General features: G+C 46.7%; 1 protein-coding gene across 4 annotated transcripts in view; it reads left to right on the top strand.

The window, feature by feature from the left end:
- Positions 1-16,764, top strand: part of MAPKBP1 (mitogen-activated protein kinase binding protein 1) — a 128,144-nt gene that overhangs the window by 83,499 nt on the left and 27,881 nt on the right. For all 4 annotated transcript variants that reach the window (XM_075927194.2, XM_075927191.2, XM_075927192.2 and 1 more), the window contains 11 exons: positions 503-692; positions 1,335-1,481; positions 2,672-2,856; positions 2,980-3,071; positions 3,482-3,607; positions 5,538-5,608; positions 7,003-7,124; positions 8,841-8,916; positions 12,820-12,931; positions 13,350-13,413; positions 15,481-15,606. In XM_075927194.2, the coding sequence (XP_075783309.2) occupies positions 503-692; positions 1,335-1,481; positions 2,672-2,856; positions 2,980-3,071; positions 3,482-3,607; positions 5,538-5,608; positions 7,003-7,124; positions 8,841-8,916; positions 12,820-12,931; positions 13,350-13,413; positions 15,481-15,606 (1,311 nt within the window). The remainder of the gene's footprint in view (positions 1-502; positions 693-1,334; positions 1,482-2,671; positions 2,857-2,979; positions 3,072-3,481; positions 3,608-5,537; positions 5,609-7,002; positions 7,125-8,840; positions 8,917-12,819; positions 12,932-13,349; positions 13,414-15,480; positions 15,607-16,764) is intronic.

Here is a 16,764-nt window from a genome sequence, read left to right on the forward strand (position 1 = left end):
CTGCCACCTCTTACTCCCGCTGCATGTGCCTGAGATCTCTCACTGACAGCCACACCGTTCTCTCCCTTCCTTGCTCCCAGGTGTGAGCACGAGGAGTCCAAAGACCTGAGGGCTCCCGTGTCTTGTTTACTCCTCAGCATGCTGCACAGCGAGAGTCTGCATTGAGCTGTGAATGGAGTAGCTGGAGAGTGAAGTAACAGAAACCAAGCCTGGGCAGTCAGTCCTTCTGGCCCCTCCACCTTCAGAAGTGCAGGCCCATCTTGGGACTTTTATTTTGCAGTGTGGAAAGAGGCTGCTATACTGACATGATAGACCCATTCTCCACCCCATCCATAGTTTTCACCTCCCCAACTACTCGCTCTACCTCACACCAATGTATATGTCTTTCCCCGGGTAGCACCAAACTCTTCTGGCCTAGAGGTTTTTAGCTTCAAGTCCTGTGCCCACACACTCGCCTCAGTGCTACAGAAATTAACCAGACTGTTGTCTTTTCTCTGCACAGCCGTCTCTTCTCTGGTGTGGCGGATGCCAAGTATCCAGATACAATTGCCTTGACCTTTGACCCTACCAACCAGTGGCTATCATGCGTATACAATGACCACAGCCTGTATGTGTGGGATGTCAAGGACCCGAAGAAAGTGGGCAAGGTTTACTCAGCTTTATACCACTCCTCCTGCGTGTGGAGTGTTGAGGTAATGATGGGCTAGGAATGGTGCCCATGTACGGGGGCGAGGGGTCTGCCTGTATTTCCCAGTAAGGAAATATGTTGGGGGGGGGGGAGGGTGTTGTGTGTGTGTGAAGGGGAGTAACTCCATGGAGTTACTTACATCATGCAAGTGCACAGGTCTCATGTCAGCTCAGAAATAGAGGGAAGAGGATATGAAAAAGGAACAGGCAGGGGCTTTTCCTCTGCATTGTTATGCATCTTACTTCTAACCTCTCCTCATGGATTGAATCTTTAGTAACTCCAGCCATATTCCAGGTATTAACTGCCTGAGTCCCCTCTTATGCGCTGTGTTTGAACTTGGTTAAGTGATGAGGGCTTCTGTCTCTTCCTCCCCCCGATTATGCTAGAAAAAACCCAGAGGGTCTTGTTCACACCAAGGTGTGTCCAGGTAACTCCACTCAGCATTTGTTTGTTTGAAATGAACCTGAAACTGTGATGTGCTGGCCAGTCTGCAAGTGAATTGATTCTAGGTAGGCTGAGTTCCTGCTGTCCTCTTTTACCTATTTGTTGCAAAGGGGTAGCTTTCTGGTTTGGCCATGTTTTGGAACTTGCAGCTGGTAACTAGAATACCAGTTTCACTTGTGGATTGTTTGCTGCGTATGTCTAGGTGTATCCTGAAGTGAAGGATAGCAACCAGTCATGCCTGCCCCCAACCTCGTTCTTCACCTGCTCTTCTGACAACACCATCCGGCTCTGGAACACAGAGAGCTCCAACATCCACGGCACAGTTCTGCACCAGAACATCCTCAGCCATGTGAGTTCCCAGATGCTGCAGTGGCCTTTGGTTCCCTTTCCCATCTTACACAGCAGTGTACACATTAGACACAATGGGTCACACAAGGGGAGACGTGTGTCTGGGAAGTTACTCAGTCCTAGGGAAATGTAAGAGCAGACCAATTGCAAAGAAAAACAATGGCATTTTGTAAGCATCTTAGGCGATGATATTCCTGAACAGATCAGTGTTTCCCCAACTCTCTTCTCTTTCAGAGCCTCTCATCTAAAGTGCTTCAAAAGGAAACGTAACTGTTTCTCTCTTTGCTCCCTTATCCGTAATGCCTCTAACTGCCAAGGCTGCTGAAAGGTGTCCTATGGATTTTGGGCCTTGGGATTCACAATCATTTGGCTCTTATTTCCTTGCTATATATAAGCAGGGATGTTAAAATATAGGAAACCCTCACCCTTCATGGTGGATGTGCTCCTGGCATCACTGTAAATGGCAAAATTCATGAATATTGGAGGACGTAGCTCCCGATCCCTGCAGTGGGCTCCCTGCAGCTCCCGACCTCACCACAGCGGCTGGCAGCAGGGGGACAGCCATGGGGCGATCCTCCCAGGCCAGGCTGGGAGATGCCCACACATACGTGGACTTGTGACTAGCTATTCTGCGAATCACCAGGGTTTCCTGTGGAAGAATCTCATGCAGCAATACAATAGTTGGTTCCACTAACTTGCTTCTGTATCAGTTACATGATGGAAGGGAACTGCTACACCAACCAGTTCTCCTTTTCTGACCAATCTGCTCTCACATAAACTCCCGCTTGTGCAATAGAGATTCCCAATGATTTGGCTCATCTCACATTATCACTAAAGAACACCTGGAGTCGTTCCCACCTCATCCCACTCTAATACCGTCTAACCCTGAGGTGTCGATCTGTGGCGCTGGAAATGCTGCTTGCTTTGAGCACCGAGGCTGCTTGCTTTATCAAGCTTTCATAGAACAGTCAGAGTGTGATGTTGCTGTGCAGACTCCCCCCCCCCCCCCACCATCTCTGCTCTCCCTTCCTCCACTCCTGCCCCCTCCATTGAGTGGCTTGCTGCTGTGGGTCTGTGTCTGTTACTGCCACTAAAAGGAATACATTGGCCATTGCTTGTGTTTCGTGAGGAATCTGCCTGCCAGTGCTTGGCTTTGATGTTAACTGGCCTTTTCTCTCCTTCCTGATGAAGGACCTGATGAAAATCATCTATGTGGATGGCAACACGCAGGCTCTGCTGGACACCGATTACAACTCTGGTGGGAACACAGACAAGGCTGACGCCCAGGCCTTGGATACAAAGGTGGGGATTCGCACACTTTGTGTGAGCCCCAATGGAGAGCACCTGGCCTCAGGCGACAGGATAGGCACTCTGAGGTAACTGGAGTTTCTAGAGGAGAGTTAGATGGGAGTCAGGGGGGGAATGGGCAAAAGGACTATTTTGTGTGTCTCATTGTGTGGTTCCACTTTCACCCTGGATCCATCTCTGTCCTGTTTCAGGATCCATGAGTTGCAGTCCTTAAGGGAAATGCTGAAGGTGGAAGCCCATGACTCAGAGATCCTCTGCCTGGAGTACTCTAAATCTGACACGGGTAAGATAGAGCAGAATCTTTATTCCCATTGATGATTTATGTGCATTCCTTATGTTGTACTGGCTTGCATATGTGTTGCCGAATGGCTCTGTGCTGACCATCGTGTGTAACAGCTCTCTGCTGGTGACCTGCTTCATTCGCTCACAGAGTAGAGGCCTGTAGCATTGCCTAAAAACCCTGAGTTTGAAGCTGACTTCCTCCTCTTGCTGTCACATGGACGCCGGCAGACATGGATGATTGCTTCCCCTATCACGGTTGGAAACCTTGGGAACGTTTCCTTGTGCTTATCTGTTTACTTGCACTAATCTATGATGATCTTCTGTAACCTAATTAGAGGATGTTTAAAGCCCTGACCAAGGAGCAAATTACTTCTTAGTGAAGGTTTTACCCTCCCATAATATCTTTGGTAGGGTTGAAGCTCTTGGCATCAGCCAGTCGGGACAGACTGATCCATGTATTGGATGCTGGGAAGGAGTACAGCCTGCAGCAGACTCTAGATGAGCACTCATCTTCCATCACAGCTGTGAAGTTTGCAGGTAGATACAATTAACTTTTTAAGCACTGGTGCAGATCAAGCTACTTTTCCCTCCCTTTCCATAGCTAGAAATTGTGCTCAAAGTCGAGAATCACCTTATCCTTTCCTTCATATTTCTCTGGAAAGTCATGTTTCCGAAGTACCTGTAAAAAAACAGACAAGCCCTAAAAAGCTCTCATCTCAGATGCTTACATCTCACCCCTGTTCTTCTGACTGAGGGAGTTCAAGCAAAGGCTCTCTTTGAAATGTAGCAATGCCAGTATTAATTGGCCTAGAGTCTAGGCCAATTAATACTGGCATTGCTACATTTCACTATAGGGCAGATGCTCCCTGTGCAGGAATGGAGTACCTCACATTGCTCAGCCCCTGCACATTGTACTTTCACAATGCTCCTAGTTGCTGATGGCTGGAGGAGTGGTGGGCAGAGGCTGGAAACGTGTGCTTGGGTCTCTCAGATGGCAGTGTAGTACAAGCACTAACCCAGGGGTGGGCAATAATTTTTAATGGGTGGGCCACTCCAAGATGTTAGTAAGTGGTCAGAGGCCTCACTTTTCTATGGAGGGGGGTACAGCATCTGGAACTGAGGTTGGGTGCAGAAGGGAGCTCGGGGTAGGGCTGGGGTGCTGGAGAGGGCGTGGGATCTGAGAGGGAGTCTGAGTGAAGGAAAGGGTTGTGACCTGGGGCAGGAGATTGGGGTCCAGGGTCCAGGAGTGGACTTCTTCCTGGGGGAGGGATATAGAAGAGGGTGTCGGGTCTGGGGGAGAGTTGTGACCTGAGGGAGGACGGGTGCAGAAGGTTTGGGTGGTGACTTCAGGCAGGGGTTTGGGGTACAAGCTTGGGAAGGAGTTATGACTGTAGGAGAAGATTCTGGCCTGGAGAGGGGTGTAGGAGAGGGAGCAGAGTCTGGGAGGGACTTGCGACCAGGGGCAGGGGAGAGCCAGAGGGTTTAGGTGGTGACCTGCGCCAGGAGAGGTGGTGACCTGGGGCAGGGAGTTGAGGAATATGAGTTAGTGGGGTGCCAGCAGCAGGTTTCTGGCTGGGAGTCATTTACCTTAAGTATCGGGGGCGGGGGGGAAGCCTTGTTAGTCTGAATCTGCATAAACAACGAGAAGTCCTGTGGCACCTTATAGACTGACAGATTTATTAGCTTTTGTGGGCAAAGACCCACTTTGTCAGATTTACCTTAAGTGGCTCCTGGGCAACAGCTTAACAGGGACCCTGAGGCAGGCTCCCTCCCTGCGTAGCCCCACACTGCTCAAAATGGCTGAAGGCTCCTTCCATAGGCCAGGTTCAGTCCTGGTGTATGTGCTGACTCTGAAGTTATGTCAATTTTCACCAGGACTGAATTTGGTCCCTTTAACTGAATTTGAAGATTTTAATTGTATTCGCTCAGACAGGGAAGCAAGTTCTAGTTTCCGCAATTGGTTTCTAAAGAGGTTATTTTTGGTCGGTGAAGGAATGTCTGCTCTGTGAAAGGCAGAACTGGGAGTAGCAATAAGAAAGACACCAGAAATTTGGATTACTCAGAGCAGCATATGCGCTCAGCAACAGCACAGAGCTACCTTTCCCACCCACATCCGCATGGAGTGCTGTGTGTCCAGAGAACAAGGCTGTTAACATGCTGTTGAATTGTTAAGCGATGCAGCAGAATCAAATGTCTACCCCACTGTGTGATGGATTTTCTGGCTGACTGAGGCCTCTGTGGCATTCATTTGGGCACCTTTTGGACTAGTGGTGGTGGTGGAGACCGTTCCTTCTCTAGGAAAGAGAGAGCTGCTGCTGTGTGTGCCATCCCACAGAGCTGATGTATAGGAGCAGGGGGCAGGCCTAGGCAAACAGGGCTGGGGTAGCTAGAACGTCTCCTCCTCCATTGCTTGTTGGGTTCCTCTTGCTCATTTACTGACCTCTCTCTGGGTTTCTCTGTCTTCCAGCCAACGATGGGAAGGTGCGAATGATCAGCTGTGGAGCGGACAAGAGTGTCTATTTCCGCACTGCACAGAAGGTAACAATTACAGCCATTGGGTACTTTTCTGTAACTTCTGCGCCTAGGAGCTACTTCAAGGATTGGTGTGAGAGCAGTGTCTGTGTGGGAGCGTGGTGCTGTTCCCCTCAGGAAGTACACAGCTGCTCCAGTCCCAGCCTCTCCCACAGCAGGAGTCACTGTAGGGATTGGTTAGTGGACTGGCTCCCAACCGTTTCGAGGCTACAGACGCCTTTTCAATCTATTAAAATGTTATGCCCCCTCTCTCCCCTCCACAAACAATATAGCTGTGCCTGCAGCTTGCACGTCCCTCAGCCCACACTGCTTCCCGCAGGGCGTCTCCCAGCCTGCTAGGGAATCAGTGCAGGCTCAAGGATGTGTTAGCTGCTGGCATGGAGCCTCTCAGCTAAGAGGGTCCATGCCGGCAGCCAGGAAGCAGCACAGGTTGAAGGACGTGCTGGTTGCAAGAGGCTCTGCGTGGCTCCACTACAGTACCACCACAGTCTGGTAACCACTGGGTTAGTGAGCCTGTAGCAAGGTTGACTCAGTGGCACCTCCTGCTGGTCTCCTTGGGAATTAACTCCTCCAGCCCTGGAGTGCCCCCTGTTGACTGGTGTGTCGCCCTCAGTTACCTGTCTTCTGTGCTTCTTCAGGTCCCGTGTCTGTCCAGTTCACAGTGCCCTTTCCAAGTGGTACTGCCTTACAGCAGTGCCTCTGTATTCTGGAGTCCTCTCCACCCAGGGAAACTAATTCCCTATAGCCACCTTGCCTCGGTGACCACTTCTAGTCATCATCTAGCTCCTCTCTCACAGGCAAACTGCAGTCTGAAATGGCCACTCATCAGTGGCAAGAAGTATAGACTTGCCTTCTCCTGCTCCGGCTGCTTCCCTGCAGCCCTATTACTACTCGTGCTCCTGTATCAGGCCTGCAGTCTAGGAGTTGAGTAAGAGCTCCGCCTGTCTTTCCCTAGCATTGCTCTGTCTCATGTACCCTCTGTAGGTTACCAGACAGCCAGGTCCCTCCAGCTCCACAGTTGGAGCAAGAGTGAGCTCCTTCTGGCCCATGCAGCCTTTTATAGGGCCCAGTCTGGCCCTGATTGGCTAACTGTTCTTTGCCCTAATTGGCTAGAGTTACGCAAGCCTCCTCTGGCTTGTCTGTAACTCTCTCCCTGCTGAAGTGGGCTACAGCAGCATTACAAAGCCCTTTTATCTTCTCAGCAGAAATCACAGGGGTTGGTGCAGGAGCAATGGCTGTGGAAAGGAGTTCATTGCACCTCCAGTTGCTGTCTCTCCCAACAGGAGTGATGTGGTTTGCTTGTGCAGGCTACCTGCTTAGGGGGAGTCAGGCACATGTAAGCGTTTTTTATTACTGCTTAGCTACTTGGCCGTCACTAATTTTTTCCCTCCTGTGCTCAGACAGGTGAGGGGGTCCGGTTTACCCGGACACACCATGTCGTTAGGAAGACCACTTTGTATGACATGGATGTGGACCCCAGCTGGAAATATGCTGCCATTGGCTGTCAAGATCGTAACATTAGGTTGGTTCACATGATGTTGGATATGGGTGAGCTCTCAGGAGTTGTGCAGTGTTGGGAGGTCTGGGTTGCACCACTCTTAAATGCTCCCCTGCCCCTAAATATAACCTGCTGTAATATAACAGGAGGTCTGGGGCACTGCTGTGAGGGGTGAACCAGGGCAAATTGCTTAGAATCAAGGCTACTTACAGCCCAAGACTGGGGGGTCCTTTTATATAAGGCACCAAACCAGTCACAAAGTACACTTCAACTGCTACTCTGGCCAGCAAGAAGTTACACAAGCAATCCCCTTAGACACTCCAGTTTACCTGTGCCACAGCCAGCACCACACCTTACACAGGTGAGAGAGTATGAAAACCAATCTCGCCAACTCCAAACAGGTTCTACTGATCACCAAGGGTCAATTTACACCTTAGATCTTACCCAAAAGAGCACGCTGTGCCAATCCTTTAGAATCTATATATAAAGGTTTATTAATAAAAAGAAAGAAAAGGTTGAGACACGAATTGTTAAAGAAAGCACAGGATGTACATCAATCACCAAGTTCTTGATGTAGGCTCTTAGCAAAGATGTAACAGACTGCTAGCTTAGGATGCACTCCAGAGCCTTTTATGTTAGGGTAGGTCAACAAATCCTTCTGGGTCCTCTGTCCTTAGCAAAGGTGCTTTTGGAGTGGAGAGCAGGATTGAAGACAAAGATGGAGGAACCCCAAGGATCCTTTTATAATCTTGCCCATGCAGAGGGAAATCCATTGTGCTCCTGAGTGACAGCACCTCCCAAAATGGAGTTGATCGCATGATCATCTAACCTGCCCATGTCCTTTTAGGCAAGCAGCCATGAGGTACCTGCTGGTCTGCAGGTTTGCAGCAGAAATTCCTCAGGTGTTTATTGGCAACACTGAAGAGCCATTGTCCATGTAGCATAGCTATTCACTGAGTAACCACTTCTCTCACTAGGTGGTTGATGCCTGTTGCTGTCTCCCAGACAGAAAACATTTAAAATACAAGTACAGAGCCAATATTCATAACTTTACATACAAAAATCATGCATGTATATGAGTAGCATAAATAGGATCAGCATAGCATAAGTGTTCATTAGACACTGCACTTGGCCCACTTTGCACAGAATTTGGGGCGAACACACAATAGCGGGTGTAACAATGACCTTCATTTTATAATCAAAATCCATTAACAGGACACCTGCCTCTTTGTGAATGGGCCACCACAGCTGAGACAGCCGAGTGGAGCTTGGTTAGTGGTACATAAGGACATCCATTGACTATACTAACCAAACTCCACTTGGCAGTCACTCAGAATATGTGGCCAATTAACATCCTTAAGTTCCATGACGTTCCTTTTCTTCTTTCTGATGGCCCCATCAGTTACCGAGAGCTAAACATACTCATCACCGTACCAGCTTGAAAATCAATAGAGAGTGTTTGTACAAATGCAGGTCTTTCACTTGGTACTAAATGATGTAATCTTTGGGCCCCCATGCTACCTCCCAGGCTGTTTCTTTAACCATTTGGATGATTGTGAGCTTTATGAATTATGGCCAACATTGTTCTGCTCCCCTTGAAATGGCCACTTGTCCTCCGTCCTGTCACTCCGTTCCATACAGTGACTGTGCAAAGCGACCTACCATGGAGGGAAGGGAGGGAAGCTTGTGAGAAGCAGAGAACAGAGCAGGGATGTGATGTGTGGCTTGTGACCCCCTCAGGATTTTCAACATAAGCAGTGGGAAGCAGAAGAAGCTATACAAGGGATCCCAAGGTGAAGATGGCACCCTTATTAAAGTAAGACCTCCAGAATTTCAAGCATCATATTTTTTTCTCTCCCACTCCCTGCCTCTTCTATACACTTGTTCTCTCTCTCTCTCCGCTCTTTGGAATCCAGTACTTAGGGACATGAGATCCAGGATATTTTGGTGTGTGAACTTTTCCCTCTGAAGCACTAATGTGGACATTTATTAAGGACTTTCTTGCTCTTGGCTATCAAGTGCATATTACAAACTGCTTGTCCTGGGCACTGGACACTCAAGATGTTCATTTATTAATACTGTTGTGTCCAAGACAAATAGGCAGCAGCAGTTCCTTACCCCATGTGCATAAAACAATTAACTAATGTTAAAATCCAATTCAAAGACCTCTTCCAGAACCTATCCACACATATTAACCCTTATCATGACCCACCCGCAGTCTGGGTAAACACACGTGGACTAATTCAGGGTAAATGGGATACGTGAATACAAGTTTGTTTAATCTTTCTCATTGTATTGCAAGTGATGCATTGGGCCAAATTTTCTGCTGATCTAAACTGTCCAAGATCCATTGAAATCAATGAACCTGCATCAATATAGAGGAGAATTTGGCCTATGTGCTGCTTGCAAGAATCAAGGGCATTTCCTCCTGTTGGCTTTGGAGGCACTTGCCAGCAGTGTCAAACTATGTACAAGGCAGTCTTTGGGGATTCTTGCCTTGGCTTGGTTTTCCTTATAGTTTCTTGTCCAATGATGGGAAACCTGCATGTGATTGCTTTCTCCCTGAGCTCCATTTGGGAAGAGCTGATTCCAGGCCTTTGGTTTATTTGCATTAAGATTATGTGCTGCAGCTACTGGCATTCAAGGTTTATGAGAAGTGTTTGTGTTGCCAAGGAAGAGATCCTCAGGCAAGTGAGAGATTTAGGAATAGATTGAACTCCTCAAGACTCATGCTAAAACACCCTGCTGTCCTGAAGGACTTGGAGCAACTCGAGATCCCAGTGCTGAATAGGCAGGTTCTGTGCATGCTGGTCTCTGCCTCTCTGCCCGGGGGTACTGTGCCCACATCTTTCCTAGCGCTACGTCTTCCTGACAAATGGGATAGCTTGGGGATGTGTCCTGAGGAACAAAGCTGAGACCATTCTTGTGATCTATTTCAGATTTGAGCTTGTCTTGAAATGCGAAAGGCCAATTCACTTAGATCTCTTAATTCGCCTTAAGACAGCATGTCGCAGGCTGCTTTTTTATAGTCAATCTTTTTTCTTCTTTTTCTTTTCAAAGGATTATTTCTAGTGGGCTAGGCAAGTGAGCCATATGTGATTTAATGGGCACAGATGTATTGTTAACAAATGAGATGCAGGCATAGTCACCTTTTTCTGCTTTTGTTCAGATAGGTAGCTATGCTTTATTTGCAATTACTATATTTTGCCCTTCCTTACACACCAAGGCACTGAAAATGGAAAATGGCTGCTCTATCTTTTTAGGTGCTCAATTCTTTATTGCCCCAAACAATTAAATATTACTGATTTTTTTTTTAAACTATCTAGCAGACAGTAGCTTCTACTGACGTGGAGAGAGTGCAGTAGTACTGAGCACTAATAAGGAACAGCAGCATAAGTATTCTTTTCCATTTTCAGCCCACTCTATTTTTTAGAGACTCACTGTATAACTGTGCAATCACTCTTGGCTCTTGAATTCAAATTTGTTTGGAATCTGGGGTCATACATAGAACTGGAATTTAAAAAGAGAACCTCATGAAAAATACATAAACTAACTCGGAAAAAACAAAATTGTTACCTCTAGTTAAACAGCCAGAGCCTTTAGGGGTTTGGAGTGGGTCCCTTATGAAGAGAGGTTAAAACGACTGGGACTTTTCAGGTTAGAAAAGAGGAGACTGAGGGGGGATACGATAGAGGCATATAAAATCATGAGTGGTGTGGAGAGTGCGAATAAAGAAAAGTTATTTATTAATTCCCATAATAGAAGAACTAGAGGACACCAAATGAAGTTAATGGGTAGCAGGTTTAAAACTAATAAAAGAAAGTCCTTCTTCACACAGCGTGTAGTCAACCTGTGGAACTCCTTGCCAGAGAAGGCTGTGAAGGCTAGGACTATAACAGAGTTTAAAGAGAAGCTAGATAATTTCATGGAGGTTAGGTCCATAAAAGGCCAGGGGATAGGAATGGTGTCCCTGGCCTCTGTCTGTGAGAGGCTGGAGAAGGATGGCAGGAGACAAATCACTTGATCATTGTCTTCGGTCCACCCTCTCTGGGGCACCTGGTGCTGGCCACTGTTGGCAGACAGGCTACTGGGCTAGATGGACCTTTGGTCTGACCCAGTGCGGCTGTTCTTATGTTCGCCTCTTATCAAGACTTCTGTATGCATACTTCTCTAAAGTTTGTCAAAGCATGCACATAGCAACAGCTCCAGAACAGAGGGTGCAGAGGGTAACACAGCGCATATAGAAGTGAAGCAATAGACATGTAGACAAATCATATGTGTTTTTTATTGCATTGCTTTGTATTGGGCAATGTGGGATTATGGAAACAGGAGGTTTCATGACATTTGCAGCTAGCACAAGTTCTCAACAGCACTAAACTCATGCCTAATTTCCATATCGAAGTCTTGGATGATTTGGTATTTCATGTAATTTTTCCAGCTATAATTTCTGAGCCTGGGATAGACTTAAGCAGAACCAAGAGCAACTGAAAATAATGGATCCCAACTCAATAATTAAAGGGGTTATTGGTGGGGGCCTTCAGAGGCAATCAACGTTAGTCTTAGATTGAATTCGGGGTGATGTGAAGGATTTTGGCATTTGGGAAGGCAGCTAGATGTAGTTCTTGGAAGAGTTTTGACAAGTAGTTTATGAGCTTGCCCTAAGGTCGCGGGATGGTTTGCCAGCTAAGTAGGGGCATGAATAAGAATAGGGTCATAGATGTGGGTAGATGCTAGAAAGGTCTTGAGAAAAGAAGACTGAGAGAAGATCTGATAAATTTTCAAATGTGTTAAGTGCTGTTAATAAGATAATAATGATCAGTTTTTCTCCATATGGATTGAAGGTAGGGAAGGAAGTAATAGACTTAATCTGTGAGATTTAGGTTAGATATTAAGAGGAACTTTCTAACTCTAAGGATAGTTAAGCACTAGTTAAACTTGGGGTTGTAGAACCACTGTCATTGGAGGTTTTAAAGAACATGTTAGCAAGCATCTGCCAGGGATGGTCTTGTTTTACCTGACCCGCCTTATTTCAGGGAACTAGATGCGAACAACCAAGCAGAGACAGGCTGTTTATATGAAACTCAAACAAAAATTGCAAACTTTCAGTGTACAGTAACTGCCCTGATATTCTTTTGCAGGGTGACCTTAAACCGTAGTTTGAGTGGTGTGTGTGCCCCTCTTTCTAGCATTCTGGGCATTTCTTGTGCATCACTCTAAGGGTATGTCTACACTCCCACCCTAGTTCGAACTAAGGTGGTTAATGTAGGCAACCGAAGTTGCAAATGAAGCCCGGGATTTGAATTTCCCGGGCTTCATTTGCATCTTGCCGGGCGCCGCCATTTTTAAAGCCCCGCTAGTTTGGACTCTGTGCCTGCAACTACACACGGCACGGAGTAGGTAGTTCGGATTAGGCTTCCTATTCCGAACTACTGTTACTCCTCGTGGAATGAGATGTACCAGTAATTCGGAATAGGAAGCCTAATCCGAACTACCTACTCTGTGCCGCGTGTAGCCGCGGGCACGGAGTCCGAACTAGTGGGGCTTTAAAAATGGCGGCACCCGGCAAGATGCAAATGAAGCCCGGGAAATTCAAATCCCGGGCTTCATTTGCAACTTCGGTTGCCTACATTAACCACCCTCGTTCGAACTAGGGTGGTAGTGTAGACATTACCTTAAGGTACTTTCTCACCTGCCATTTCTTCCTCCTGTACTCAACCAGGTGCAGACTGATCCCTCCGGTCTCTACATTGCAACCAGCTGCTCTGACAAGAACCTCTCCATCTTTGATTTCTACTCTGGCGAGTGTGTGGCTACAATGTATGGTCACTCTGGTGAGTCACAAAAGTTTCAGGAAATGCCTTTTCAGCTGCTGGTCAAACTTTTCTGAATTTTGCATGAAACTTTTAATTGTTAATTCAATTTTCAATTAAAGAACAATCAAACAAAAAAACCCAAACAAACAAAACCAAAAACCCCATTTTGGAAATGTTGGGGTTCCTTTGACCAGCCATGGAAATGGCAGAAATTTTGATGATTCAAAAAATGGATTGAAATTACAACTTTTTTTTGTAAATTTTGACCTAGAGGGACCACCCAGCTGAATTTGGGTATCTCAGCTTCATGGAAACATGCTGGATCTAATCAGTGTTTGAGGACAGAATGGAGCTCAATAAATCTATTTTGCCAGTGATCTGTGCTGCACAATGGCATATTTTAAGAGGCATTGTTCTTGTGTTTTGATTTATACAGAGATTGTAACTGGGATGAAGTTCAGTAATGACTGCAAACACCTGATCTCTGTCTCTGGTGACAGGTAAGCATGGGGTTTGATACAATAATATTAACTCTCTCTCCTCTATTAGTAGAGTAACGGTCTGTGGTTTTGTGCCATCTCTTGCTGGCGCAAGCACAAAAGATTAAGGGCATCGCAATATTATGATATCTGAAACAATTTCTGTGCTTCCTGGATCCCAAATAGGTGCTGCACAATCCAGGAAATCTTAGTGGGTGGAGCTGTGCTCTAGCTTCTGTTTGAAGTAAATGGCTCACATAGGTAAGGTGCATGCAATAGTAGCTGCCCTGTACTCGAGTGCTGGGACTACGTCTTGCTAGCATCCCTTGGAGCACAATTTCACCTAACAGAGTAAGCAGTGGCAGGGAGGAGTCAGCCATGGCTTAGCTGCTCACCAGCCATCAGAGTATAAGCGGCAGTGGAGGGCAGTATTCTACATGGTGGGGAAGCAACTGTGCTCTGCTGAAACTCTGGGAGGCACCTTACTTCTGAGGCACTGATGCCTGTTGGAGCTTCTGCAAGGGACAGAGCAATTCTGCACCATCCTCTACTTTTGTCACTGGAGATATTTAAGAGCAGGTTAGACAGACACCTGTCAGGGATGATCTAGACAGTGCTTGGTCCTGCCGTGAGGACAGGAGACTAGACTTGATGACATCTTCCAGTTTTGGATTCTATGCACATGCCTAATAAATATAATCTGACAATTAGTGAGAGAAGCACTTTGGTATAAGATGCAAACTGTGTTCTTAAGTGGCTTAATTGTACCCAAGAATATCCAACAAAGTGGTGTCATTTACTTGGGGGAGATTCAGGTTCAGGCCTTGAATCCAAATCTGGTAAAGCAAGAACCTGAGTGTCTCCTATCCCAAGTGAGAGCGCCAACTACCAGAAATTCCATTAAGGACATGAGAAACTTTTCCAATGAAATGTTAGCTGAAACCAACATGTTTTTATGAGAAGAAGTTTTGTCAACTTTTTTTTTCAACCAGCTCTGGTCACCCCTACAATGAAGTACCAAAATTTTCTATAGATTGTATTACCCTATTAGGGACTATATGAGGCTGCACTCTAGGACAATTTGGAAACTGCAGGTTGTGTAGAATGGGGCTCTCCACTTAGCAGTTTCCAAATTGTCCTTTGGAAAGATGTTTCTGGCATCTTTTTTTCTTATTACATCTGTGATTCATAGACGGTGTTGGCTTCAGTTCATTTCCAGGTGCACCTTAATGTGTGTTGGGAACTTGTGCAAATTCTGGGAAAGCTTGAATCTAGATCCAAACTTCGCAGGCTGGGCTCCTCTTTACAAAGTTTATACTAGTTCAATGTGCATAAGAAGCTGACAGACATAATGCTGTCACTTAAAAATATGACCAACTTGTGCCTTTAGAGAAATCATAAAGCACCAGGGTTTGCAGTGGTGATGGCAAGCTCTTCTCAGTTGAGTTAACAAGAAAAGGGTTTAAAAAATAGTAATAGTTCAGCAGTTCAATGCAAACTCCTTTGCAGCCTGGGAAGGTTGCAACCGCCACCTTGGAATATCAGCTTGCTGACATTTGAAGTGTGGAGGCGGGGGAAGGGGGCGAGGAGAAGTCTAAGAATCCTACTGAATCCTGTTTAGGGTGAAAAGGAGTGCAGCCCTTTAGAAATGACAGTTCTACAATTCAGTTCCCTGTTTTTACCTCACTATACTTAGACCCAGCCAGATTGGTGGGGAGCTAATTGAATGTGCCTTGCAGACAGGTTGCTTCTAGTGCGAGCAGACCCCATACTTTGTGTGTCTTTAAAGGATTTTTTTTTTAGCCCGTACTGCTGTCACCCCTAGGTGCTATATACAAACATTAACAAATGTGCAAAACCTTACCGATGGGCCCAAAAGAGGAACTTCAAAAGCATCTCTTGTTAACAGAAAAGTCTCTTCAGTTCCAGAGAGCGGGGGTGGGGCAAGAGCTTTTCTATGTCTGACTCCAAAGTGCTAATCATTCTAGTAGACTCCATTTGGCACAGTCTTTTCCCTGTAGGCTGCTTCCCAAGAACAAAAAGGCCCTGGACTGAAAGGAAATGTGTTCACTCTTTCCCCACTTCCAGCTGTATCTTTATTTGGCGCCTAAGTTCGGAGATGACCATCAGCATGCGACAGCGACTAGCTGACATGAAGCAAAGAGGGAAGCAGGTGGAGAAATCGCCACCACATAAAACAGCTGGACTCGTCAGGTAAGAGGTGAAGGGTGCAGAGAGGAAAACAGGGCTTGGTGCTACTTTGTGTGGGACACTGAAAGGTGGACTTGGGCAACCTGCTGGAAGTTGTCATCAGGAGTATTTTTTCAGCTTCTTTTCTTGTTGGTTGTTGGCATTCCACTGGTTTCTTGTGCTTCTCGTTCTGAGTCTCTGCATTTTTTGGATTTAAAACCTGACTCTGATCAAATGACAATTTACATGCAGCATTGCTTCATTCTGTGTTGTAATCTGTACTGAATGTGACAGCTCTTTCATTATTGCTGAACATGGTGTCAAAAATCTACTTTTCAAAGCAATACTGAGACAGGTACATAACATCCAGTCAAGGAGAACTTGGGTAATTTTGAGCTCTGGATCTAGGTTAAAAACCCACTCAGTCAAAAACCAGAGGCTAGATTTATGCAAAGTATATACAGAAACATACTTGACATTTATATCCTTTTTGCAGTGTGTGTGAGAGAGATAAGGATATTAAAATGCGGTTATCAGACTAATCATATAGTCGCTGCAATTTGTCATCATATAGTCAATAGGACCATTCTGCAGAGCCACAGTGGGGGTAGCTCCAGGAGCCAGCTTGAGCTGCTGGGCTCTTAATATGTTTAAAATGCAGAGGCTCAGCAATCAGCAAGAGCCAGGACTGCTGGGTCCAGCAGCCCCGTCCGCAGCAGACACCTCTATCTACCACAAATGAACTGGTGCTGGAGCAGCCTCTCTTCCTGGTGGACAAGGTTGGCTGCCATGAAGAGAGGCTGCTCCGGCACCAGCCACTGTTCACAACTGGCCATGGATGGGCTGCTGCCGCTGAGGCCAGCCCTGACTGTTACAAACAGGGACTTGCTGGGACTCCTGCAGACAGGGGCTGCTTTGCAGCAGCCTTCCCTATTCTCCCCATCCTGGACTCTTATCAGAGGCAGCAGGAGGGTAGCAGGGGGCACCCCAGAGACAGTGCTGGGGGGAACCGGCTTTGAAGCCATGTACCCCCAGCACCGGCTTCTGTCCCCCCCTCACAGAGGCAGCAAAGGGGGGGGACACAGGAAGCACGATGTGAGTGGGGACTGAAGCAGGCCCTTGCTCATGCTGGTTTCTACTGTGGCTGCTTCAGCCCTTGAAATGTACAAGAGCCCTCTGGGG

The sequence above is a fragment of the Pelodiscus sinensis genome, chromosome 5 (genome assembly GCF_052426305.1).
Source record: "Pelodiscus sinensis isolate ZL-2025 chromosome 5, ASM5242630v1, whole genome shotgun sequence".
Taxonomy (NCBI): domain Eukaryota; kingdom Metazoa; phylum Chordata; order Testudines; family Trionychidae; genus Pelodiscus; species Pelodiscus sinensis.